The following is a 27,605-nucleotide window of genomic DNA, read 5'->3' as shown; positions in this document are numbered from 1 at the left end:
TATTTATTATATATATTTATTATATTATAAATATTTATTACAAAGAACTCATTTTTATAGAATACAAAAATGTTATTGACACATAGGAAACTTTCTTTTTTGAAACCCACAATTCTATCATAATTTTCAGCTTTTGTTTTCTTCTTGAAAATTTCATTTTGAAAGAAATTTGTCTTTTTAACTTAGCAGACTGTTTTGGTCTCTCTTAAATGTCTTATTTCTTGTGGAGAACAAGACAAGACTTCTGAAAGGACTGCATCTGTGTGCTCACCAAGTATTGGAGGTGGTGATCTAACTTTATTGATACTTTCACTAAATGTCACAGCAGGGCCTGTTTGCAGAACATAAAACAATCTTAGATATAGGCTAAACTGTTTTGGGGGATCCAACAGTTTTTAATATTACAAAACTTTTAAAGAAATCAATAATTTAAAATTAAAAAGATTGTTATTAAGTTTGACAGTCACATTTGAAAACTTACCTATTACCTTTATAGGACCAGCAGTTGAATGTTCCAAGTCAACTACTAATTTTTTATGGATAACCTGAAATGTTTACAAACATTTTAGCCATAAAACCCAAATCAGCTTTGAAATATTTCTATAACATGCAGAAAGCATTTAACTTATAATTATAACTGTCGCTTAACAACCGACTCACTTTTGGGTTTACGATTACTAATGTTCAACTCCATAGCCTTGTAATTTTGAACTCAATCCAGAAATCAAGAGAGCTCCTGGATCAAGTATTGGGAGAAATTTTGCATTTGTGGAAGACTTTTTGATGGAACTAACCAGCGTTTGCGTTACACAGAGTTACTTATTGTTATCATCGCAATTTTATTTTACGACCACTGGAAAAAAACTTCTTAAAAAAGAGCAAGTGCTGGCAATTTAGAAATAAAGTATGATCTATATAGTATAACATCAACAAATAAGCATATTTTTAAAGTTTAATTTACAGATTTTTAACATATTGCAAGCCATGCATGTATTAGATAATGGAAAAGAAATTCAATATTAGAAGAAGAATAGTTCATGTTAGTACTATAAGCTACTAAATATTTTTTGTTATGGAATTTTGTTCTTTGAATTATCAACTGTTTCGTAACATTTTCGCAATTTTAAAAAATACAGCATTTGCAAATTTCATTGATGGGTGGGTGACATAAAAAGATATTATTATAAGCTAATATTTGTCTCTTTATTTCTGACAAAACTGGCTTGCATGAATCCAGAAATAACAAAGGTGAGTTTTTATAGCAATCGGGATTCTATTTGGTAAGAAATTGCAAAATAGGTTCCTATAATATTATTTAAGAATACTTTTTTTTTATTGCTATAAAAAAAAGTATTCTTAAAAAAAAAAAAAAAAAAGACAGTCAAATCTGTGATGCTTACTAATTTAATTTGTTTTCTAAAAAATAAATAAACAAAAGTCAGAATACGAAATCTTGTAAATGTGCCGAAAATGAACAGATAAAATTTGCCGAATAGTAACAATTTTCATAGAATAGTTTCAATTTTCATGCCGAATAGTTTAGTTTCACATAGACCTTTCATTCCAATGTCCCTGCAGCTATTGCCCTTACAAATTAAACAGGAAGGCGTTTCATTTGACAAGAGAGCACCGCTAGGGTCAAAGTGTCAGTTGGTTCAGAATCCCCCAGATAGATAGCAGCACCACTCAATTGTGAGTCCACTTCCAGAAGTGAGGCATAGATCTGAAGAGGAAGGAAATTTCCCCCTCATCTAAGGACTTTTGATTCCACAGATTTTACAAAAATACATATTGTATGTACTTAGTGGGCCCCGGCAGTTGAGAGGATTGAACGTGGGACCTTACTGTTCAAGTTTTTATGCATTTGGAATAGTTTGAGGGACAAATGTCTATGGAACTACGATTCATGACATTTCTGTAATCGCAGACATATCAATGCATTAGATGCCTTTTTCATCACGATACAAAAATAGATTTAAATCAAATCAACAAAAGATATAATTTTTTTTTTAAATTAAAAAATTAGTTACCTGAGGATCATTAAACACTTGTTCCATGTTGTTAACAGGACCATAAGGTAGACCACTGCCATCAAATACTCTCAACCAATATTCAGTAGGGTGTTTTAAAAAGCTACCAAGATAGAAACATTATGATGATTAGTTAAAATAAAAAGTAGCTCTACATTTAATTTATTCACAGCAAAATTAAAATGATGTATTTAGAATCATTATTCAATGAATTTTTAATGCTTTTTTTGTGACATTCACAAATTTCTCTTAAAAATTAAAAGTGCCCTTCAGTTTAATATCTTCCAACTTTTATAAATTTTTTAATTATATAAGCCAGCAATATTTTAACATATTATCTTTGTAGCTTACTGAATTTTGATTTTAAAACTTCAGACATTGTTGCAGAACTTTACAGAGTTCTGGAAGAAAGATTTTTCCATTAAAAAGCAAAAAATTTGTACTCTTCTTTTCTACAGAATTTACAAATAATATTTTAATCTGTATTTTCGGCAGTTATTGATATTGGTTTTCACACGCATTTTTAAATATCCCGATATATTTCAAACATTATGTAAAATTAGAATCGTGCATTTAAGTATTCACCTCTTAAAGCAATAATTTTATAGAATTTTTGGCAGTTATCTCTATTTATTTCTCCATAGTTTTTAAATCTAATATTTTTTATACAATATTATTTATTACAACAACCTAATATTGAAAGGAAACACGCACTTGAAGAATCCGATTCGAGTGATTTTGTTGTCAATCTTTTTTTTCCGGCAATTACAACTACAGATTCCATGATTTTTAACTACTTTTTTTAATGTGATGATTATTTACAAAATGCGAAGAAGGAAATAATTTGTGCTTCCCCTCCAACAAATTGCAAGAATATCACCCATAATATTAGAATAAAAAGTTATTACATGTTCAATTAAAAAAATATTTTACAGTTTTTTTTTTTTGTAAACACAGCAGTTTTGTTATTTTAAATTAGTAACATATATATTTGTTATTATTAGAAGTATCTTGCAGAATGATATTAGTGATAGAGAGTCTTATCACAGATTGCTTGAAAAAGACAACCACAAAGAAAAGATAGCCACAGGGTTTGTAACATGGGCATAAACTCTTACTCTTGGTAAACCTAGTTTTAGTTCAAAATCTTTAAGACAAATGACGCTGAGGATAGTAAACCTGTTAAGCAAAGAAAATCACTCAACAAAATGTCTACTAGATGCAGCAAACAAGTTATAATCAATGGATAAAATTAAAACCCAATAAAAAAAATGGCAAGATAGACTAGCACTGATAGACTGTTGGCAGGGTTGTGATTTTAGATGTCCTAAACTGGTTTTGGACAGGGCATTTGGGTTTTACAGTCTTAAACTGTTTGAAACTGACTAAAACTGTCTTAAAGTGTCCAAAACCTTGAACTTTGGTAAAAGGTAAGCATTGCACACATAATAAGTACATATAATAAATATTTGATACTTTTTATATACAGTAGAGCGCCGATTATCCGAACCCTTATTATCCGAACGTCCAATTATCCGAACTATGAATTCCGAATTCGCTTTTTTTTTTCCTTCTCTTTTTTAAGTTTAGAATTTTTTTTAACTTATCGACAATTTTTCTAAATTTAGAGGAATAGATAATATCAACTACATCTGAAGACTATATTTAATTTACAACCTTTTTCAGCAGTTTTCTTATAGTAGCCATACATACATGTATTGTTATACAGTTAAACCTACATACCCCTTTAGCCCTCTTCAACTGAAAATTATCATCAAAGAATGCGAGCTTCATTTTGACAATCTACAATTGTTGGAAAGCAGAATGTGTTTATGAATAAATAAGTGCTGAAATTCTACAATTGGGGATGGGTAGTTGTTGACACTCATGGTTAATGATTAGTGATTACAGTGCTTGGAATCCTAAATCTTGGAATAAAATTCTTATCAGAAAAACAAACGAAACTTCAGTTCGTGAATCGGTAGATCTTTCGAGTGAAAAGATGCCAGGTTATACAGCAGAAGAAATAGAAGACTGGTGTCGAGACACTGAAAACGACTCAGGATTTCAAATTTTAAATGATCATGAAATTGTTTCTGAAATTTTGAATGAAAATCGGAACTCCTCAGATTAAGAGGAAGAAGTACGTGATCAAGTTCAAGATCATGGACCTTCTCATAAGAAGGATGCAATTCATTAGATATTGCAATGAATTGCCTAGAACGTCAAAATGATGTTGATCCAATTCAGTTGATATTGTTAAAAAGAATAAGGGATATGGCTGCACAAAAAAGAGCATGTTCTTTGAAACAAAAGTCTTTGCTGGATATCTTTTGCAATGGAAAATAAAGAAAAATGTGGTAAAATCAGTAATTGACAAAAAAAATTATAAAAAAGCCGAAATATGATAAAAATGATTCAAATTGAAAAAAAAAAGTTTAAAAAAATATGTTTAAAAATCGAAAAAAAAAAATTCTTAAACTCGCCAGAGCTATTTTAGATAGTACTGCCAGTCCTAAGCCTAGAAAAAGTGTGAAGGGAGGTTAGCGCATAAATAATAATCATTTAAACTAGGTTTTAAAAAACTTTCCAATTATCCGAACATTTCATTATCCGAACCACGTTCGGTCCCAAGCAGTTCGGATAATCGGCGCTCTACTGTAATTTGCTTTTAATTACAAAAGGAAAATTATATAAGAGGAAAAGATAACTTCTGAAGCACCACAATTCATTGAACAACAAAAATGAATACTTCAAATATGAATAAATATGCTTTAAATACTGATAAATTATGTTTCGCATAAGGATAAACAATGCAATATTAAAGATAATGATAAACTTTTTTAATAAAACCAAAACTTGCTTTCATATTCCTTCTTGTTCAAAAATTTACATTTTATTTTTCACAATATATTTTTTTTTGAAATTGTGATATCATTTGAGTGAATAGGTTTTGAAAAGTTTAAGACTGTTTTGGACAAACGGATTTTGGACAGGACGGTTTAAACCGTGGCTTTTCATCCATTCTATCCTAAATGTTGCGAACTAAGGTTTTTGAAAATTTTTGAACAGAAACCAGGAACTCTGAGAATTAGTAAATATGATCTTTTTCTTTAATAAATAAATAAATAAAAAAAAACAACAACATAATACTTACATTTCTGATAATTTCGATATGAGAGTTTTTCTATTTTTCACTCTTTCCTCATTTGATGAAAATCTTGGATCGGCACAGAATTCTGGAATAGTTAAAAGCTGCAATAAGAAAACTATTTTATTCAATTTAAACAGAATAAAATTGTATCAGAAAAGAATGGGCATACAAACTCCCCTGCCCCCTCAAAAAAATCGAGTTTAATTTTATGTGTAAGAAACATTTACTTTAAAATCACTTTTTTGACCCGAATTATCTCGGGCAATTGAAATAAGTTAAATATTAGTTTTTGTAGGATAGTTCTTAAAACAAGGGACAACACAAAGTGATATTTTTCAAACGTCAGTGAAGGAATATGGCAGGTTTTTTTAATACTCTTATTGCTATGCAAATTCAGCAACCATCGTATATACAATCACACAAAACACGAGTGCAGTCCCACATAAAAACTCTCAAATAAAACTTGGCAAACTTCCAATCACAGCAGATGTTTTTTGCTTCTGACCGAGTAAAAACGTGATAAAACAAAATGTACTGACAAATTCTGTCCGAGTTTTCTCGGGATGATCAGGGAAGCAGTTAATGAACCCACAATACGGCAGAATTTTTTCGGTCTTTCTGAGACAAACTTTCCTAGCACTAATATTTTGTGTTAAGATACTTTTAATTATAACAATTACTAATTTTAAATAACAGAAACGTTGTATTTCTAAGAAGTATAGAATAAAAATGCATAATAAATTTTAATTGTAAAAGTTATATTTTTTTACATTCTTATATTGTATGCGATATTGTCGCATTTTGTAGGCGGAAAAATTCACCAATTATTTCTGCTTTTGAATTTTGAAAATCATTCCGCAAATTAAAATTCGTATATAAATTAAGCGATACTAAACTAAAATGCGTACTTGAATTAAAACTCGTAAAATCCGTGCAGTAACTCCCACAATAAAGATCAGGAGTCACGCGAATAGGACTCTTTAAAAAAGAGAAGCTCAAATAAGTGTATGTAAAATAAGGAGTTCTTTAAAGAAAAAAAATGAAAGAAAGAACATCATTTCTAGAGCTAACTTTCTTTTAATTTTAATTTTCTTATTTTAGATTATTATTTTGAAATTCTAGCTGAAGCCAGTCTTTAAAGATTTTTTTTTTTGTAAAATCTCAAATGAGAATAGAAAAATCATGATTATTTACTTCCTCTCTGATGTGCAAGAAAGGCATCTTTAAAAAAAGAAATTCTGCAGAAGAAAAAAAAAATTTAGAGAAATTATCCAGAAAGGAAAACCATAATTTTTCTTTTCCCAAATGAAACATTTTTCTGCAAAAACTCTGTAAAAATTTGCAACATTGCGCCGTGTTGCGGCAATTCTGCCACAGGGATAATAACTTAAATATCAACACTTACCTTACACATCTTTTTGAACCCGTCATTGCTGGTAGCCCCTATAGTTATATAACTATCCCTTGTTTCAAAAGCTTGATATGGGACAATACTCTCATGGGCCGTTCCCCAGCGCTTTGCCTCTACTCCAGAATTGAGATAATTGGAGCCTATGTTCACTAATGAAGAAACCTTAAAAGACATAAATATTTTTCAGTTGTAGAGAAATGAAAAGATTTGGAAACAAAATCCACTAAAAAAGACATTTTTAAAAAAATATTTATATCTCACTACAGGGATGCCACAGAAAAAAATGAACAAAATAGTTGCTTTAGTAGCCTAAAGCATGAAAACAGTTGCCGAAAACTATGAAAATAGTTGCCTAAATAAGAACAAAAATAGGACTAAAATTTTGTTAATGACTTAATTGTTATATACTGTGATCCATTTAGTCAATTTGGTGGCAAATATGATAATTTTTATATAAGCGTTAATGTTCTAGTACTATTTTCCCTTCTATCAATAGTTGTACACACACACATATATATATTGTGAAAAGTGATCACTCAAATTCAAAATTCAGGCAGCATAATATCGTATAAAATTTTTTTTTTCTTCATTGTTTTCCAAATCATACGGAATTTTGAGGCAATAGCCATTGAAAAGGCGATCGAGAAACGAAATAGACTTACAATGGAATCTGCGGATTGAACGATAAAAAGTGAAGATTAGAATTTGCAACTTAAAATTTTCAACGTTTTTTACTCTCTTTTTTGAGAAAAAAAAGTTTAGTGTGTTCAAAAGCTATTGCGGGCTGCAGATTTTGAACCTAATTTATGCTAAAAAACATTGCTAGGAGTACAGAAAAGTCTCCCAATAGTCTCTTTTAAATGAAATTAATTGCTTATTTTAGCCTTTTCAGGCAAAAAAAAAAAGAAGCCATAGTCGCCTCATGTAAAAAAATAGTTGTATTATAGTCGGTGGTAATTCTACACCAGTAAAAAAAATTTTTTTTTGATTATATATGAATGAATTATAATTTGAAACTGTCTTCACTAATGAAGGCATTTTATCAGGAATAAATATTTTTCAATTCTAGATGTGAATAAAAATTATAAGAAAAATTTCTCTAGTTAAGATACCTTAATAAATATTTTTCAACTAAAATGAATGCATATAATTTAAAATAATGTTTAGCAATGAAAACTATTTTATCAAGAATACATTTTTAATTGCAAGTGAATGAAAATAATTAAAAACTATAACCGCAAATGAAAAAACCTAAATAGGAATAAACATTTTTTAATTGTAGAGGAAATAATAGAGAAAACTATGGACACAAATGAAAAGACCTAAATTAGAATAAATATTGGAACAGATGAAAATAAATAAAAACAATTTAAAACCATCATTAAATCATTTTAAGAGCAGTACTACATGTTTTAATATTTGTAAGCAAAGATTCTTTTATAAGAAATGTCATTAATTTTTTCATAATTAGATAACTGTCATTTTTGTTTGAATCAATTACATAACTAAGCAAAAATACTAAAGTCTGATCATATTTTTTCTCTAATAATGAACCTGATGTTTTCAGTTAGGTTATTTCAATAAAAAATAAAGTATTAATAACGATATGAAAGTTTCAAATAACTGAAACTTATTTTCATTACTTGACACCTTAATAAAAATATTATATATATATATGATATATATAAGGGGGTGGCAAATGGAATTAAGATACACTATCTGGCCAAAATTGTCCGGACAAACGGTTGTTATGGGTGGTGGAAGCATAATGGTGTGGGGGGTGTTTCTTGTGGTTTGGCCTGTGTCCGTTAGTTCCTGTAGCTGGAATCATGAACTCTGAGATGTATGTGAACATTCTGGACAATGCTGCACTCCCAACTCTATAGCAATATTTGGGGGAAGGCCCATTTCTGTTCCAGCAGGATAGCTGTTCCATTCACACATCGAGCTTGTAAAGACGCGGTTTAACAAAATGAGTGTTCAAAAACTGGACAGGCCTTCTCAGAGCCACGATCTAAATCCCATAGAATACTTTTAGGACCAATTAGAGGGTAGATTACGTATCCACTCACTTAAGTTGAGAGCAAAGCCTGGAAGTCAATTCCTATGGCTACCTATCAAAAACTGGTGTAAAGTTTTCTCAGGTGTGTGCTGGCTGTCATCGATGCAAAAGACCAACATCATATTAATCCGTGCCTCAGGATGCTCTAAGTCCATATCACTGGGTGTCCAAACACTTTTGGCCAGAGCGTATCACTGTCAAAACACTAACAGTGGGCATGCAGAAAGGGTAGAGAAAGCGGGCAACTACCCTAGATATTCATTTGACAATTAAGGATAATAAGACTTGAAATCAATTAAAAAAAATTTTTTTTTATGAAATTAATTTTTTAAAATAAATAAATATGTGACTCAATCAAAAATATTTCCTGATTTTAAAACAAATTAAATTTTTCGTCATTAAAATTAAAATATTTCTTAGGGTTAAAAAAATTTGAAGAATATTTTGTGCGTTACCCCATAATAATCTTCACCTACATTTATATCAAAATGCATAGCTGCCAACATGGATAATAAAAAAAACCAAGAGATTTTGCAAAATAATATATAAATTTCATGTTAATTGTCTCATAATGTACTAAATATTTTATAACAAGGGAATTTTAGGGATTTCTACAGTAATCAAAGTAGGAAGACTGCAAATATTTCCTGCTATGATGAACTTGAAATGTTATGTATTATGCTTACTCATAATTTTAAATAGTAACAGGCATTTAATTCATCAAAGATAGTTAGAAGATTTCTTAATCAATTTAAAAAGTTCTGAATCAAGATAAACTGAAAATTTTAGAATAAAATAAAAGGTTCTAAACTTATTTTTATAAACGAGGTTCGCTTCATAATGCATTAGTAATACTTATTTAAGTATTCAAGCAAACCATAATATTTGTCCATAAATTCTCTTTCAATAGGGATTTTTTTAGAAAACTTACTCACAATTTTAGGGAATTGTCTAAAATGTTCAAAAATCAGGAGAATTTTTATAAAACCAATAGACCAGGAAAAACTGGCAAAATCCAATAGAGTTGGCAGAAAATTAGTTAAAAAAAAGTATGGATTTAGATTTTTATAAACATAGGTTCCAACTGATAAATTTAAAGGCATAATTCCAAAATTTATTTTTAAAATTAAATTGACTCTTTTTTTGTCCCCTTCAGTTATTTCATTTCTTTTTTAGGGTCATCTAATTAAGACACCTGCCCCGGGATTTCGAACACCCCTGCACATCAGTGTTTTGAAAACATGCGTACCTGAGTAGAAAAAAGATCACAATCGATTTTTTGACCATTTCCGGTTTTCATCCTGTGAATTAAAGCAGCCATAATAGCACCTTGAGCGTACAGCCCAGTAGCCAAATCAGTCACGGCCACACCTGCTTTGCAAGGCTGCCCACCCTCTGGACCAGTGATGTGAAACAGACCACCAACAGAGGCAACAATGACATCAAGTCCAGGTCGGGTTGCATATGGACCTGTTTGTCCAAATCCTACAGTACAAGACACAATTATTAAAATTTCGGTGTACTATAGAAGAAATCTAGTTACTATGATTATAACCTAGTTACTAAAATAGTAATGAAATGTATCTGATGCAGTAATAATTAAGATGAATAATTTTCCTTTTCTTTATAGGGTCAAACAATTAACAAAGAAATGCCACATTAAAAATAAATATGATGACTAACAGAAGACAGGTAAATTGTTATACCTAATAGCACCCTTTAAGGTATGCAACTTGCGGTTGCATGATCTTTTTGAATAGAGAGTTACCTGCACATCTGATTGACAAATGAAGGGCCACTATAGTTTGTCTAAAATCTGGACCTGTGGTGGTGACCATGGTAACGAAGTATGACTATTTCAAGAAGGGGTGCAAGGTCACTGTTTTGGATAGGGTCGGGGAGAGAAAGGAAATCTCTTCGGTCTATTGTGTTAGTCCTAGACTGAAGCTACCCCACCCCCAAAATGCTCCATTCTTGTTTCCACAGCACCTGAAGGCCTCAGACTTTGTGGTAGGAGAAGTTCTTAGCTAAGATAAACTATAGCACAGCATATTGACCAATAAAGGATCACTCCTACAACAGATTGACTAATGAAAGGTCACATATCCAATATATGTTGATGGCAATTATAGTAATTTTTAATAAATATCAGTGTTCTGGGCCTTGAGTCCTTTTCATCAGTTAACAAGGTAATCTGTTTACTTAAAATTAAAGAAAAACAAAATATACAGAATGATTAAAATAAATAAAAACAATGGTAAAATGTGGTGGGTACTTTGTTGCATTAAATAATACAAAAGTTCATTTAAGAAATATTATATCAAAAAGAAACAATGTTTATATGTTAAAAAAACCTTAAGTTTTTAAAAAAAAAATAATTAAATAGAGCAAAATAAATGCAGGTTAAATACTTCAAATAAAAAAAGAATGATTTAAATTAAAACAAAACCATAATTGTGCAAAATAAGATTTAGTATTAAGTAAGGAATATACTTCAACTTTAAGACATTTATATTAAGTAAATTGTAAGAGGCTTAATAAATCTAAAATATTTTATTTATTTATTATTTTTTTTAAAAAATAAAGCACTTATTAACCAAAAAAAAAAAAAAATTTTGAATCCACGAGTTGTAATAATATTGTGATAAAGTATCAGGATTTTAGTAACCACACAGAAAAGCATAGCAATAACTGCCCAAAAAACGATAGAAAAAACAATTGTACTTATGATTAAGTCAGCACAAATGAAGAGTGTCAAAAAGTGATTTTTTAAATGTTCGATTCGAAATGTGAATGTTGTAATAATAGAGTATTAAAAATATCGAGACTTTAAAAACCAAGAAGAAATTTGTAGAAATAACTGCCAAATTAACCATTGAAAAATAATTAGGATTTTCAAAAAATAACCATGAATAAAACATGTCAAAAAGTGGTTATCTAACTACACAATTCATAATATAACAAGCCAAAAATATTGAAATTTTATAAACTACATGGAAATGCATATCAATTACTAACAAATTATCAATAACAACTAGTAATAGCAAAACAATAATTAGCAATAACAAAAGTCATTTGGATTTGGGATGAAGTTTTAACAAATAAAGTGCATCGAAGAGTGTTTAAATGCACGATTCAAAACTTAAAAGGCATTAAAATAGTGTAGCTTTAAAAACTACAGGGATATTTGCAGGCAATACTATCAAAAAATGATTAAAACACAAAGAATTTATAATGAAATATAATGATGATAGTCAAAGGTGATTACTAAAATTCAAAATTCAAGTACTGTAATAATCTCACATTAAAAATAATGAGATTTTTAAAATTATGAGAAAATCTCTAGGGATAACCACCAAAAAGCTACACTGATTAAGATTGAGTACACCCAAAATTTAAAAGGGCATTTCAAAATTGCAGACATTTTTTTTTAAAAATTTTCAAACAAAAAATAAATAGTTTATTTTTTATGATTACATTTTACTGTGGTCCACACATTAAGCACTGGTGGGTGGCATGTCTACTTTGAGGGACCCTATTAAAATCGCAAAATTAATTTAAAAATTGTTTTCTATATTAACCATTTTAAAATTATCAATGGCAACATCTATTCAGTTTTTTTTTTTTAGTTTAAAATGTAGAATTTGTCACTGTGTGTATTGTGTGTAGACATGGCAGTTTCAATCAAATGGAGTCTCATTTTTCAACAAAAGTAAAAATAGTTCACAATATCAAGGTGAAAAGTGTTATGAGAACTGCACCAGTTTTAAAACAGTTATCAATTTTCACATTAAAAACAACTAAATGATCCAACAATTTAATAAAAACACAAATTTAGGCTCTTTAGATTCGGGCTAATTTTATACAATTTCTACATTTCGATGTCAATTTTATGATTCTGCATAAAATACAACAAAATATCATAACTTGATTTTGAACTTATTGGCTTAGTAATTAGATTTTTTTAAAATTTATATAATGACAGCAACTAGTACAAATAAATAATTCCCGTGGCAGAATTTTTTCTGCATCAAAACTCTTGAGCACTTCTGAAATATACATTAAATAATAACATGCATATATGTAACTAATTTAAAATAACAAAAGCACTCTGTTTACAAAAAGATAAAAAAAAAACGATAGTATATTTTTTGAATTGAACATGTAATAATTTTTTATTCTAATATTATGGGTGATATTCTGGCAGTTTGGTAAGGGGGGGGGGAATTATTTCCTCCTTCGCATTTTGAAAATAACCATCACAATGAAAAATCATTAAAAATCAAGAAATTTTGTAGTAGTAATTGCCGAAAAAAAAGATCAACGATGAAATCACACGAATCAGACTACTAAAATGTATGTTTCGAGATTAGGTTTTTCTAATAAATAATATCATATAAAAAATATCTGATATAAAAACTATGGAGAAATCAATTGTAATAACTGCCAAAAATTTGATAGAATTATTGCCTTAAAAGGTAAATACTCAAATGTACAATTGGAACTTTTCATTATGTTTCAAATATATTGGGATATTTAAAAACCATGTGAAAAATCAATAACAATAACTGCCAAAAATACAATAGAAATTTTACATTTATCAGCATAAATTGAGCTAGTCAAAAAGTGATTATCTAAATGCATGATTCAAATATTATATGTAAATTTATGTCGAAAATAAACATTTTTTGCTCTTCAAAAGAAAATTCTTTCTACCAGAACTGTTGCTGTATCGCAGTGATTCGGTCACAAGGAAAATAATAATAGTAAAAAAAAACTTGCTAAACTTGTGTGCATCAAATAAAATTACAATGATGTAAAATAATAATAATTGAAGCATTTTAGAAACTTTCAAGTTTTTAAAAATTTCTATTCAATTAATTAAAATAAATGTTACTAACCAGTTATTGAACAATATATTAAATGAGGAGCCACTGATTTAAAAGATTCATAACCTAATCCTAAAGAGTTGAGTTTCCCAGGAACAAAATTTTCTACCAAAACATCACTTTCTGTAGCAAGCTAAAAGGAAGTACGAATAATATAAAATGCAATTTGAAAAAAGATCATGGCATTAGTATTATAAAAAAAGAAATAGTTATCATAAAATTAAAACTCTTATATAAAAAATTAAATTTTAAAATATTTTTTAAAAAGATATGTCATGAAATAAAAGTATATAAATTTTGTTACAGATAGAATTAGTTTATTCCATAAACCTTAAAACACCAAATGTTGCATTTGTTCAGACTTTTTCGTTATATAGATCCTTTCACACGCCTTTAACCCCTTAACAGTGACATATATTTCATAAAAATGGAAAACTTTTTTGACTGTTTCATTTTGTTCTTTACATTATTGTAAAAGTTAGAAAATAGTTTTATATAACAAAAATAAAATTTTAAATGCAATAACTACTGCATTTATAATTTTTACATTCACATAAAAAATAATGGATTATACACACATCTTATTCAATTAGAGCAAATTGAACAAAATTTTGAAGCTAAATATAATATTACTTGTATAATATAATATAAAAACACAACAATATGATTTTCAATACATAAATTTTACAAATCTTTTACAGTATGGCATATCTCAAAATCCCCATCCACACTTCCCTCCCTCGACTGAGGTTGTAATCAGTGAAAAACTAGGACCACTAATGCCATCTTTTAGAAAAATAGTGAATTAAGTACCCTAAAGTAGAAAAGAACTCAACTCGGGCCTCACAAAATAGAAACGTTAATTTTCCTCTTGCCTGAAGTCAGTTCGGGCAACACAAACAACGCACATAGTAAATAATCGAACTGGATTCGGGCGACACAGGCAAGGGGTTAAACTTACCTACTAAACATGGTTATATTTGTCTGGAACATAGGAAATTAATGAAAAACAAAAAAATTAGAAGTGTTTATTATAAGTATTAATATAAGTCTATTATTTATAGAAAAAAAAATTTAATTTAGTACTTTTAAAATTTGTAACCTTTCAACAAATAATGAAAAAATTCAATAGTTCTTGCTAAGTCACAGAAATTTTTTAATTACAATTGTTTACACCTGCTAAGTTAGTGAAGTTAATAGAATTATGCTATGTCGATCTCGTACTGATCTTAGTACCAATTGTATTAATTTTTTAAAAATTTGCATGAAGTTCTATTAGAAACAGAGTGCATAGAAAAGAGAGAGATGACACAATACATAAATGTCCTGTAAAAAAGAAACCATTATTTTGTTTTCTAAGCAGATGAAGAAGTTACACATTACTCGAATATTAATGAATTTTGCACTATTGCAATGATTGGATAAGAAAGTGAAATTAAGAGGACATGCAATTAACAACTGTGGCATCCTCCTTGTATTAAATCCTTTAGTGTAGTACTAATTAGAATCTCATTGGATAGTCTTTAATTATGGACACAGCCCGAAAAGTGTTTAAGAATATGGACACAGAAAATGTGAGTGTCCAAGAAAATAGACAAACATTTTAATTTCATTTTTCAAATTTCTTTTTTTGAATCTTGTTAAAGAATATGCTTATGGATTCAAATAAATTCATAAATTCATCATAATTCATTCATGACGTTTATTTGCCTAAACTGTTAAGTACACTTTTGTTAAAATTACTCTTTTTTGAAAAGATATTAACAACAGTTCCTTTCACAAGGTTCTCACAGGTCCTATAAATGTATAATAGTCATGATTAAGTTGACATAGTACAAATTTAAATTTTTCAAAACCACTTTATAGTACATCATTTAACTTTACTTACAAGGTTGTCACGGTTCCTATAAATTTATAATAGTGGTTATTAAGTTGATGTTGAACAAATTTAGAGATTTTTCAAAACCGCTTTATAGTTTAGCGTATGTGAATATGAAGAGATGGCTCAAAAATGAGATCTGTACTAAGCCTGTGTGATGGACTCATTACGATTATGCTTAGTGTTTAAAAAAGTACTTATGAAATTCTTTGTCATTTGGGTTGAACATTGAAAAAGTATGTTTTTCTCTGTGTCCATTTCCTTAAATGTGCATCTTTTCTAATGTCTATTTTTTAAAACAGGTATTTCACACTGCGTCCAGAATAAAATGCTTGTTTATGAACTACAAAACATTTTTCCAAACACAAGTATTTAAACTGAGATCGATAACTTTGCTAGCAATAGCTATTGTAGAAGTAATACTTCTACTTTAATATAAGATTTAGAAATTTTAAATGAGTTGGTGAAAATTAATAATTACTATCTCTTAAAGTCGAAACATTACATCAATCCTTTATAAGTTTCTTATATTTACATAAATATTGAGAGTAATTAAAAAAACAGACAAGCTATTTATAGAATTTTGGTTCAGAGAGTTTTCTGAAAAATATATTTAATGCATATTTTAATTGAGAAAATAGTTGGTGGTTTAAATATGAATTAAATTATTGAATGATAGGAAGTAGGTCATGCCTACTTTGGCAACATATGCTTCATAGTGATTCACTATATTAAGAACAATTTATACAGGGTTCCCACCCAATTTCAGAAAGAAAAAAAAAAAACCCTGACTTTTCCAGGTTTATCGGGAAAATTTCACTTATTTATAGAATTCCAATTTATTTATACCAAGCAATTTTTAATGAGGAAACTTTGATTTTTATTTGTAATGTTAAATATTAGATTTTGGGAGAAAAAAAGTATAATTGAATAAGGATGAAAGTTTCATTAAAATGTGAAATTTTTACAACAAATAATCATAACAAATGTTTAAAATACTTTAACTCGTATAACTGATCACTGCTACTGACAATTCTGAGACTGGTTATTTTCCAGAAATGATGTAGGAATTTTCCAGGTTCTTGTAAAAAATTGCAACTGAATATTCCCAGCTTTTTAGAGTCAAAAAAAAATTCCCAGCCAATTCCAGGTTTTTCTTGTTCTCCCTGTCCCATAGGAGCCCTGATTATATGAAGAAGGTACATAAATAGTATACATACATAGTATAGTGATTTCTAATTATCTAATGCACATTGCGCAAAAAAATAATAATGAATAAATTGATCTTCTTAAATAACTTTTAAACTAATGATCACTTTAAGACTCAATCTTAATGGTTCGAGGGAGTGATATCATAGATGCTAATTAATTAGAGCAAACGATATTTTAAGTTACGAAATCAGACTTAAAAACTTACTTTCTCTGAATTAACATTCCTCTTTTTTATGGATTATAATTTCTGACCTCCAAAATATAGGAGGTAGTCCTAGTATGGGACATATGGTTCCTGGGAAATATGTCAAGCAAGACAGGAAAAAGTTAGAACTCTTTTATGTTAATTTTACTATCTGAGAATTTCACCAATTCTCGAGAAATTTTGACAATTTTTTCCACAGAATAATGAAACTTGTATATCTAAAGATGATTAATGCAAAATATAACATTTAGTAAACATTCAATATTTTTTATTATTTTATCTAATAAAAAAAAAACTTTCAATTGTAAGGTATACAGCTTTTGACACTCATTTAAAAAATGTAATTTTACAATGCAAAATTTAAGTGAAATTGGACACATAGTTCCTGAGAATTCAAATTTTTTAAAAAGTCATATTTTTAAAATTCAATTTCTCAGGAGCTATTTGGCTGATTTTGCTCAAAATTTGGCCCATTTTGCTCAAATTTTATGTTTTAAAATTGCATTTTTTTAAAATTATGTAAAAAAACGTATACCTTACAATTAAAAATTTTGTTCAAAAACCATTAAATGTTATAAAAAATTGTAAATATTTACAACAAAATTGTTTTTGCATGTGATTGTATTTGGATAAAGGAATTTTATATTCATATCGTAATCGAATTTTATGACTCGTTAAAAAGTTTTTGAGATACTGAGAAATACACAAAAAGTAAAATTAACATTTAGGTGTCCAAACTTTAGACCACTCTTGACCAAACTATTGGAATATTTTCCAGATTACAATACCTCCTAATTTTCGGGAGTTAGAAATCTGAATCCGCCAGAAAAAAGGTATGTTCATCCAAAAAAAGTATGCCTTTGTGTCTGATTTTTAAACTTAAAATATTGCCTGCACTAATTAATTAGCATATTTGGAGTCATCATCTCGAACCTTTAGGACAGTGTTTTCATCTCAGAAAAAAAATGGGTGAGAATTTCTCACCCTTTCTCAAAAACAGGGTGAGATTTCAAAAAGTTAAGTGAGATTTCAAAAATTAAAAATAAAAAAAAAACGTAAAGAGACTTGAAAAAAAATAAAATTTCTATAATTATGATGCATTTTTAACATCTTCTAAATTTTAAAGCATTGAATATTTTTGCTGCATCATCATATGGAAAATGTTCTACATCTACTTTTTCATCAGCTATTCTCATTAGGTTGCTCAAATGCGTATTTGTTTCGTTTTGATCGCTTCTACCCACATTTGTTTCATTTTCATTTGGTCGTTTCGGAGTAGAAGATATTGGCTTTACAAGGTATTTGTCCATCTTACATTAACAAGCAAAAACTTTTAACGTCTTACATGAAGAAACCTTACCTACGGTAAACACGTGGTTGCAGAGAAATGCGTTCTGAAAGAGGTTCCATGGTTCAGAAGGATGGTGTTCTGTTGTTCTTAAAGGTTCTGAACAATACTGGTAAATAGGGAAGCTAGATAATGGGGCAGATATTGAAAATAATAAAAGATCCAGGAAGAAAAGTGAAACGGATTTTATTCTAAATGGCGCAAAAGAGAAATTTTTTTCAAAATGCGAGAAATTCGCTAATTTTGAAATTTTTTTATAGATTGCGCGAATTTCTCGCGGTAATCATTTTTTAATGCGAGAATTTAAAAAAATATGCGAGATTCTCGCGTTCTCGCGCTGTAGTGAAAACACTGCTTTAGGATAGAGTCCTAGAGCATGAAGATCTGCTCATTAGATCAAAAGTTATACAGGGTGATGGTCTATTTTTATATTTTGCACACTGTATACTGTGTATAATTTTTTCATGAATATTTCAAAAAAATCACACACTGCAAAAATTTATTATTAATTCTTTTTTATCTCTACAAGGAGAAACTGTAATATTAGAAATTTCAATTACATTACACAAACCGCACACATATAAGTGATGTTTATTTCATTAAAAATAATAATAATAAAAAAAAATAATATTTAAATATGATGTTTCTCACTTTCATAAGTAACTCTTTTCCTTGTGGCTTCTTAATATCAATTGCGATACTCTGAAATACACAAGAAAATGGATATAACATTATTACACACAGTTTCAAATTGCATGTTAATACAATACAATAGTTAAAGAATTTATTGATACAAGGATCATAAAAAAATCTTAGTATTAATACAATGAAAACTAATACCTTCTGCACACATACATACGAAAAAGCCTGGGCTCTTGAAAGTCAGAGATATGTGTGTCAAATTTTTTCTGGAATTGTAGGTACAATAGAGGAAGTAACTTTTTATTAATATAGAGAAATGCAGTCAAACCTAAATAGCACAAAATGGAACCAAGACATTAAAAATGTTGTGATATCAGAATTTCAGGACATCACAAATTGGATATTTTTAATCTATTATTTTGTAACAATTAATCCAAAATAATAACTTTAAATAAAACACAGAATATATTAAAAGATGCTTAATGAAAAAATTATTAAAAAAAAGCAGTTACTTCAAACAATATCTGCTCATTCATTTGATTTTAAGTTTTGCTAAGTTTCTTCGGTTTTGTCATTTTCCTTTTCTGATGTATCTCCAGACGCGGAAGTCTCTTTTAATAACTCTAATTGTTCCTAATCACTACAGTAACTACGTCCGCATAAATATTAGTTTCTTTTGGATTCATTTAATTAGCAAGTTCTTTCCCATTTTATTAGTGGGTATACATATCTTGCACATTTACTTCTTCAGAAATGGATGATTTAGATTGCCACTTTTCAAACATCTTTCTCTTTTTAGGGTATTTGAAAAATGATTTATAAAATTATTCAAGATAAGTTTTTGAAATTAGGAATTTGCGAAAACAGTTTTAATCCTGAAGAAATTAGGGGGGAAAACTTTTTTCCTGATATCAAAAAAATTTCTTGAAATCAAGGGTCAACAAAAAATGTATTTGGCTAAAAAAGGTTTTTCTCAATTAGAAACATAGTTAACTCATAAGGAATTCCAAATTTTTCACGATATTGAAAAATTCCTATCACGGTAATGTGGAAAAAGTGTTACCGACAATGCAAACCTTCAAAATCTATCAAAAGTTACTTCATGATTGAAACAAGTTAGCATGCATGTTATATACTAGTGAATGGATATTTAATAATTGTAGTGGTAGTTAAGCAACAGCACTTTGTGACATCAAGGCTTGATTGCATTAAAAATGTGTTAAATAAATACTTTTTTATTTCTATTCACACAAATGAAGTAAATGCTTTCTCCATTGATGAAAGGTGGTCCCCATCTTCGTGTTTCATCCCCACCATCTGCAAAATTAAATTATGTAAAAATTAAATAATTAATTAAGAAAATAAATTCTTAAAGGTAAACATTAGAATATGGCAAGATTAAAACAAAAAAGTTTGTAGGTTGAAGTTTTTATAAAAAAAAAAAAAAAAAAAAAACTTAAAACAAAGTATGTTCTTCAGTAAATTTAAAAATTATTCTATAAATTCACGGTGCATATTTTTACTTCTGTTTTAGGATTTAATAATCAATAAGACTTAGACACAATAAAAAAATCTCACTTAAAAAACTTTATGCAAGCAATATATTAACTCTTTTAACTAGTTTCATTGTCATATCAGTGAAATTTGCTTTTCAATATCACAGATTTTTAAAATTTTTTTTTATTTTCATAAAACTTTTTTTAATTTTCATAATATATTGATTCATACCACAAAGATGAATTTGTTGAAAAACCAAACAAGCTAATATAGAAATCAAAAAATGCTTTGTGCAAAAGCACTCTTTAAATAATTGAAAAAAATATCTGAAATTTGAGCAAGAAAAAGTGAATATAGGAAGCATCTATCCACAAAATTTCACCAATGTCTTACTAAAAATTCTGATGCAAGATTTTATTTACTTATATATTTTTTAAATTATGTGAATTTGAATCTCAATGAATGAATTTTAAATTTATGCAAACACGAATCTCGGTATTTGATTTAACTTAAGACAAATCTCTACGTTTGATTTTAAAATTGTTTTTAAATGAATTCTGATGTATAATTAAGTCACTTAAAAATTAATTATAATTGTGGCTTTTTAATCGCACGTTTACAAAATACAATATTTGATATAAAATCATGAAAATATGATACAGGGTGTGTGATCTTAAATCCTGTAAATAGAATCGCGATGTATGATTTTAAATCATGTGAACATGAAATGCGCTGTGTTATTTTAAATCATATGAATGTAGTTTTAAATTGTGTTTGCATAGATAAGAAAAAGTATAGAAAGGAATATTTTTTCTCAGGAATTCGAAAAAGCCAATCTTTCTTTAAAGATGCATACTTTATTTTTTATAGAAATAAAAAAAGGAGAAAAAACTAATCTCTGATACCAGCATGCCAAGTCAAATGCAATGACATAATTGCATGATGCAGAGAAAAAAATTCCCATATTAATCTCTGTCAGACTGACCTGCTCATTAGGATATGGGAATTTTGACTTTTTTTTTCTTTTTTAGTAATGCCAAAAAAAATTCGAGAGTTCACTATAAACAGTGTTCATGTATCATGAAATTAATAAGAATGAAAGTGTTAAAAATTAAAATTAATGATGTGAATCGACACTTTTTTTAAAAAAAAATTTCGTGAATCAGTGTACTGAAATTAAATTTTTGTATAAAGTATAAAACATTTTATAAATGATATAAATAAATAAAATTAGAACAACATTTGAATATATATGTATATATAGATCACACAAATTCGGATTTAAACCTTAAACAAAGGGTATGACTTACAAGGACTTTCAATTTTGATTACTTCTGCACCAAGATCCCCCAATATCATAGTACAAAATGGACCAGCTAAAATACTGTAAAAACAAGAGTTAAATTTTTGCTTATAATAAACATTGTATAATATTGAAAATACATAAATAAGTATTGTTAGAATATAAGAAAGTTAATATATCGGAGGCAGAATAAAAACTTGAAACCCTTGAAAGGTAATGCTTGATAAAAATTTGAATCATCTCCAGTATTAAGATCTAGGGATGCTTAGTATATGGAAATAAAGTTAAAGATTAGGCTTCTTCTTTGGCTTAGAAAATGGTTGTGGTTGCGTAATACCAGGATGATGACCGAATTTTTTATGAATTTAAACACGTAATAACACAGTGGTCTACAATTAATGTTAATGGTCTAACAGCAGTTTAACTCTATACTCTCTGAGAACTTTCTTCCATCAAACAATAACTTTATTTTATTCACAAATTTTTAATGAAATTTAAATAATATAAATATTTAACCTTGTTTGTTAATTAATCACAAATCAAATATTTTAACCACAATTAAAATATAACTCTGAACCTTTTTTAAAGGTTACGATAAAGCAAACATAATATAAACTACCAAAAATACTGTTTAGAATTAATAGCAAATACACAAAAAGAAAAAAAGCTAATATTCAGAAGGAATTTTTTAAAAATTTATTTATTTTATTTTACTAAATTGTTACAGATTTAGTTTAAGCAAAAATTTGATATTTTCTTGGCTTTATAAGAATGAATATTAAAAATTTACTTTGTGCAATGTGATCAGTGTTTTTATGGACAGCAATTTCAGGTCCCAGAGCTCACTAAAAATTATTTTGTTGTAGTTTGCATCATTTTTTAGGGGTTTCTATTGTAGTGCAAGGGTGAACATGGATTTTGCCCCAGGACAATAAACACTCGCGAGCCCATTGCTCAAAACACAATAAGTCAATTTTTTTTTATTTTGTATGCTTTTTCAAATTTTTTTTTGTTAAAACATTGGTTTACCATTGATTGTTGAAACATCAGTTTTTGTAGATGTACTAAAATATTGTATTCTAATTTACTTCATTTAATTAAAAAATTAATGCTTGCTGGTTTTTATTTTCATAAACAAGCACTAAATTTAAAAAATTTATTCACTAAAATTATAGAACATTGTAAATAAATATGAAAGAAATCCTGTGCAATTAAAAAAAAATAAAAAATAAAAATCATTTTACTTTTTCTAAGGAATTGAACCTTCAACAATCATGAGCCCTGGGACAAATGTCCCAGTCTCCCCCCCCCCTCCTTGCTACAGTGGATCACATATGATTTTAAAGACAAGTGACCATGAACTGATCTCTAATGAGATCCCCTAGCTCTGTTTAAAAAAAAAATCGGTTAAAATTTTATAAAGTTAAGAATACTTTAAAATCAACACATAATTAAAACAGATTAAGACCAGATATTTTGAATATCAAATGTTGACTGGGCAAAACCCAATTATAAAACTTTTGCCACTAAACAAGTATCATAAGAAGGAAAACAAAATAGAAAATTTAGAATTGTTTTCATTATTATTATGAAACAAAATCACAGACAACTTAATCATACACTGAAAACTTCTCAATTTATAAGACTTGTCAATTACTCTTTTAAGAAAATAAAACAGATAACTCAAAGCTGATTTTGAAACCTATTTAAGCACTAAATTTGAACCACTATCCGAACATAAAATAGCTAAGTATTATAGAGTAACATTTTAAAACAATATAATTATTATGAGTGAAAGATTTCCGTATTGGAAAAAAAAAACATTTGAAGCCATTTGAAGGGTATAATTCGTAGCCACATCTAGGGAGGCCTCAACCACTTTTTAAAAGTTTTATATTTTTTTGGCCATAGTGGTAATGATCGCGAACAAATGGATATGGAAATATCCTCATTATGAATAAATTTTCAGATATGAATGATACAATAGCAATAATAGTAAGAAGAAAAGGTAAGATTTGAATTTACCGCGACATATCAAGAATACGAATGCCAGAAAGAGGGCCCTCTTTCAATGCTTCGTTCGAGCTTGAATCTAAAAAAAATATTGCCATATAATTTTTAAATAAATAGTTTAAATGTGAACAACATATAAAATCGTACCAAATATAGAGAATTATAAGAAAAACGGTCAAATTAAAATATGAGGACATACTTGTAAAATACTGATATCTACATTTAGTACAATTTGTAAATTGCCTAAAAAGAATTCTTTTCAACATAATTGAAGTATATTTGTTAAAATTGAACTTTTTACAAATTGTGACAATATTTTAAGTTATCAATAATGTTCTCATAATACTCTGACAACAATAATCACATATTAAAGCGTATAAAAAATTTAAAGGACAGATAGTTGGTTGGGATAAAATAAAAACTTGAGCAATGTTTATTTACTTTATCGAATTTGCCATCGGTTTACAGTTAAAAGTGTTTTTTCATGAATATCTTTTCAATATTTAGGTTACAACACTTATTAAAGGTCATTAGCTTAACAAAAATAAGCTGTTATAAAACAGCAGAAATAAGCAGCCAGAAGTGTACTAATAAATAAATAAACAATTTAGTTCATTTGTTCTAGCAGTCGTTCTTGCATTTAGAAAAAGTAAAGCAAGAATGTTTAAAAAGTAAGTAAACAGTAATTGAATTGACATTACATAACTAATATTGTTGTGTTTTGAATTTTTTAAAGTAATTCTTGCAATTATTCTAGATGTTCAATATTTTATTAAACTACAATCATCACCAGAGCTTAGATGCCCATGCATTTTACTATCGCGGGGCCCTCTAATTTTTGGCTATTTGCAAGTAAACGAATACAAAGTGGTTATGATAAAAATCCCTACAAATGTAAATAAACCAAGAGCCCATTATATAAAGGTAAACAAAAGTTGCAGTTACTCGAAGGTGACATCATTGAAAGCAAAGACCGCAAAGTATATTATGGTAACAAGAAATGAGATTTCAGCAAAATTGAACGGAAATTATCACCTAATAAAGGGCCCCCCGATTCTACTCTAGAGCCCCCAAAGCTATCTAATAGAGTAATTTTTTTATCGACTTTTTTTTATTTAAAAATTTAGTTTTTAAATTCTTGTTCACTTTTGAACTGTTTTATTCTAATTAGTTTAAAAAAAATTGTTACGTACGTTAAATAAACAAAAATATCAGAAGAATCTATAACTAAGTCTAATTTTGATTTAAACAAAGAACTAGGATATTCCGTATCATTATCTGTCATGCAGTTACAATCGCCAAAGTGCCAAATGAATTTTAAGCTTGCAAATTCTTTTTTAAAAAACAGTGGTTTGCCTTTGCTTGACTGCAAGTTCTACTATTTGAGTTGCTTGCCTTTTATGAAGTTTTTTTTTAAAACTTCTTACTGGCTATTGTCTGGAAATTGCCAAGACTTGAAGATTATTCAGCTGCAAACCACAATATGGAAATCTTCCAAAACGCTATCTAGTTCACTTAACCACATAAATGCTAATCACGATGTTTGATTTTTAAATCACTCAAATTTGAACTGTAGTGTTCAAATCGCGGTATTTGAATTTTCAAATTGTATGAAAACTTTTGTTAATTTAAAAAAAAGTATCTACAAAATTAAAGAATTCCCATGGGTGTATCCCTTTACTGTATGCATCTGTACTATCTAACAGTGGATGGGGGCTTATTAGGTTTTGATCGCTATTCAATATTTGTATATTCATGGTTGGAGGTTTAATTCAATCTGGAGGCTTATTCGGTATTCTACGCTATTTAAGGGTGAAAATTTACCAATTAAAAGTTTAACCACTTTCAGGAAATTCACTATAAATAAATTAATAATTTATTAAGCAGGATAACTGAGTGATAATTCCATATTGGTACCTGCTAATGTTGACTAGAATTGCTAAAAAAGTTTTGCTCTTGCAAGAAAAATTATGGAATCATTGCTCAAGGGTGGCTTCAAATAATGCCTTTCCAACTGACATCCTTTTGTGATTTTACACTACCCAGTTCTCAATTTTTTAGTTTAAATTCCACTAATTAAATCTTCCAAAGATTTTTGCCTTTTTAGAAAATAATGAAATTAAGGGAATATTTAGTGTCTTTTGTGAGCACTGTTTATATCCTTTCTCCCACCTTGTTAGAAAATATAAGCAAATCACAAATGCCCTTCCATTAGGTGACTATTTAATTTTTGAACCCTCCTTCGTTTAAATTTCCAAAATGCTAGCATGTTTTATTTTCTTAGTTAGTTTTCTGTTTTATTTATAAAAATGAACTGTAAAATGAGTATTAAAAAATATTCCTTTCCTGTAAGCATTTTTATCTGTATTTATTCAACTCTTAATGTATTTATATATTTTGTAAATGCCACTTCGTGACAGTTAATGATCTATTGCTTATTTTCAACCAATAGAAAATAGTAATTCAACCTTTTAATAAGTTTCGTATTAGTCGTCTTAAAAGTATGTCAGTAAATCAGTAATATTTTTTAATTTAAAATATTACCATTATTATTAAGTTAATTAATATTACTTATTACTGTAATGTTTATGAACTTAAAATATCAAAAACTATGTGTTGCAGATGTAACACATTCTGTTGTGTCTGTAATGCTCAATTTTTAGTTATTAAAAGTTTTTAAACTTGCGAAAGTTACTGAAAATTGGTGCAATCATAAATAATCAATCATAAGCAATCAAAAACTATTTTTGCAAAAATTATTAGAATTGCTTGATTCTTTTTTTTTTTTTTTGTTGACTGAGTTGTATGCTTTTAAAGTCAACTACGTGAGTATCCGAAAGGGTGGAATTGCCCAAAAAAAATTTTTGTCTCTGGTGTAAAATTTTACAAAGTTAATCAATTCATTTCTAAGCCAATCTGTCCCTTGTCAGCATTTGGAAATACAGTAGAGAACCAATTATCCGGGATGCTCGGGACCATCGCTATCCCGGATGTCTGAGTTTCCCGGTTTTCTGGATCAACCAAAAAGTGTTGTTAATCGATGTTTTGTCCAACCCAAATTACAAGGAAAAATAAGAAAAGGCAATATAAAATAAGAAAAGTAAGAAAATAAGCAAGGAATGCATAAAGTAAAAGAAAAAAGAAAGGTACTCCTAACTTTAAAAAGGAAAAAAACGGTAGAAAAATAACATTTAAAAGAATAAAAAAAATTAGCAAGTTTAGACAAGTAAAACAAGTTTAAAAAATACAAAATTTTCGTATTTATTTTTTAAAAATAATTACAATTCCTAAATTAACTAGTATAAACAAAACCAATGGTTAAATAACGCAATATATTTCATACCTAATTATACGGGGGAAATGATAAAATAAAAGGAAAACTTATTAATCTAAATAAAAGCACTTGAAAATTATCGAACCGAAACGATAGTTAAAAAAGGCACTAGCATAACTATTGAAACCCGGAACAAGGCAAGATCAACAAAATTTTAAAAAAAAACCTAATGATAAAAGTTATGAATAAAAAGAATTAATTTATTAAGTGCGGAATTTATCGAGAAAAGAAAAAAATATCAAACGTAGTGGAATCAGAAAAACAAAACTGCAATCTGCTTCATAAAATAAACCTATGTTTAAATTAATAAACAATTCTCCTTTTATTTTTTTGTTGATAAAAACACGATATTTAATTACAGTTGATGTGATTCCACAGCAATAAAAACTTGCAAATGATACCACACTTCCAAGGAATGAGAATTTATTCAGAAGAAAAAGTTCTTATTTTTATTAATCGATGTCAAATAGATAAATATATTTGTCTGATGTGCAGGCAATGCATTTTCCCCACCACCCTCGTAAATCAGGCAGAAAACGAAATCAGCATGCCACACCCTTGAGCTTGATTGACGGTCTAAAGGAGAAAATAAAACATTCCTCCCTTCAAGGTCACGGAGGAAATGA

At 28.3% G+C, this 27,605-nt stretch overlaps 2 protein-coding genes across 4 annotated transcripts in view; one reads left to right on the top strand and one right to left on the bottom strand.

Moving 5' to 3' along the window:
• LOC107444806 (succinyl-CoA:glutarate CoA-transferase) lies at positions 1-24,201 on the bottom strand. 3 transcript variants are annotated; one of them, XM_071184173.2, is made up of 12 exons: positions 24,087-24,201; positions 23,658-23,724; positions 21,640-21,713; positions 20,064-20,149; positions 18,842-18,892; positions 13,559-13,679; positions 9,907-10,142; positions 6,590-6,757; positions 5,188-5,285; positions 2,031-2,133; positions 482-545; positions 1-331 (listed from the first exon to the last, which is right to left on the bottom strand). In XM_071184173.2, the coding sequence occupies exons 2-12, from the start codon at positions 23,663-23,665 to the stop codon at positions 183-185; spliced, it is 1,158 nt and encodes a 385-aa protein (XP_071040274.2). In that variant the 5' UTR covers positions 23,666-23,724; positions 24,087-24,201; the 3' UTR covers positions 1-182. The 3 variants fall into 3 exon arrangements, with proteins under 3 accessions (XP_071040274.2, XP_042910341.2, XP_087010274.1); XM_043054407.3 differs by having other exon boundaries at positions 23,845-24,089; XM_087154148.1 differs by lacking the exons at positions 23,658-23,724; positions 24,087-24,201 and adding an exon at positions 23,845-23,970.
• Positions 24,174-27,605, top strand: part of MCTS1 (malignant T-cell-amplified sequence 1 homolog) — an 18,599-nt gene continuing 15,167 nt past the window's right edge. Inside the window, exon 1 of the mRNA XM_043054408.3 lies at positions 24,174-24,316. Within this exon, the coding sequence (XP_042910342.1) occupies positions 24,306-24,316 (11 nt within the window). The 5' untranslated portion in view covers positions 24,174-24,305. The remainder of the gene's footprint in view (positions 24,317-27,605) is intronic.

The sequence above is a fragment of the Parasteatoda tepidariorum genome, chromosome 10 (genome assembly GCF_982258835.1).
Source record: "Parasteatoda tepidariorum strain Cologne lab strain chromosome 10, Ptep-v5.0, whole genome shotgun sequence".
Lineage (NCBI taxonomy): Eukaryota > Metazoa > Arthropoda > Arachnida > Araneae > Theridiidae > Parasteatoda > Parasteatoda tepidariorum.
This window is presented reverse-complemented; position numbering and strand designations above follow the sequence as displayed.

Coding starts and splice junctions, on each gene's coding strand:
- LOC107444806 (XM_043054407.3), bottom strand. CDS start 23,911: ATGTTGAAAAGAATTCTTTTTAGGCAATTTACAAATTGTACTAAATGT. Junction 23,725..23,844: donor TAGATATCAGTATTTTACAA/GTATGTCCTCAT, acceptor TATTTTTTTTAG/ATTCAAGCTCGAACGAAGCA. Junction 546..2,030: donor AAGTGTTTAATGATCCTCAG/GTAACTAATTTT, acceptor TAAACATTTCAG/GTTATCCATAAAAAATTAGT.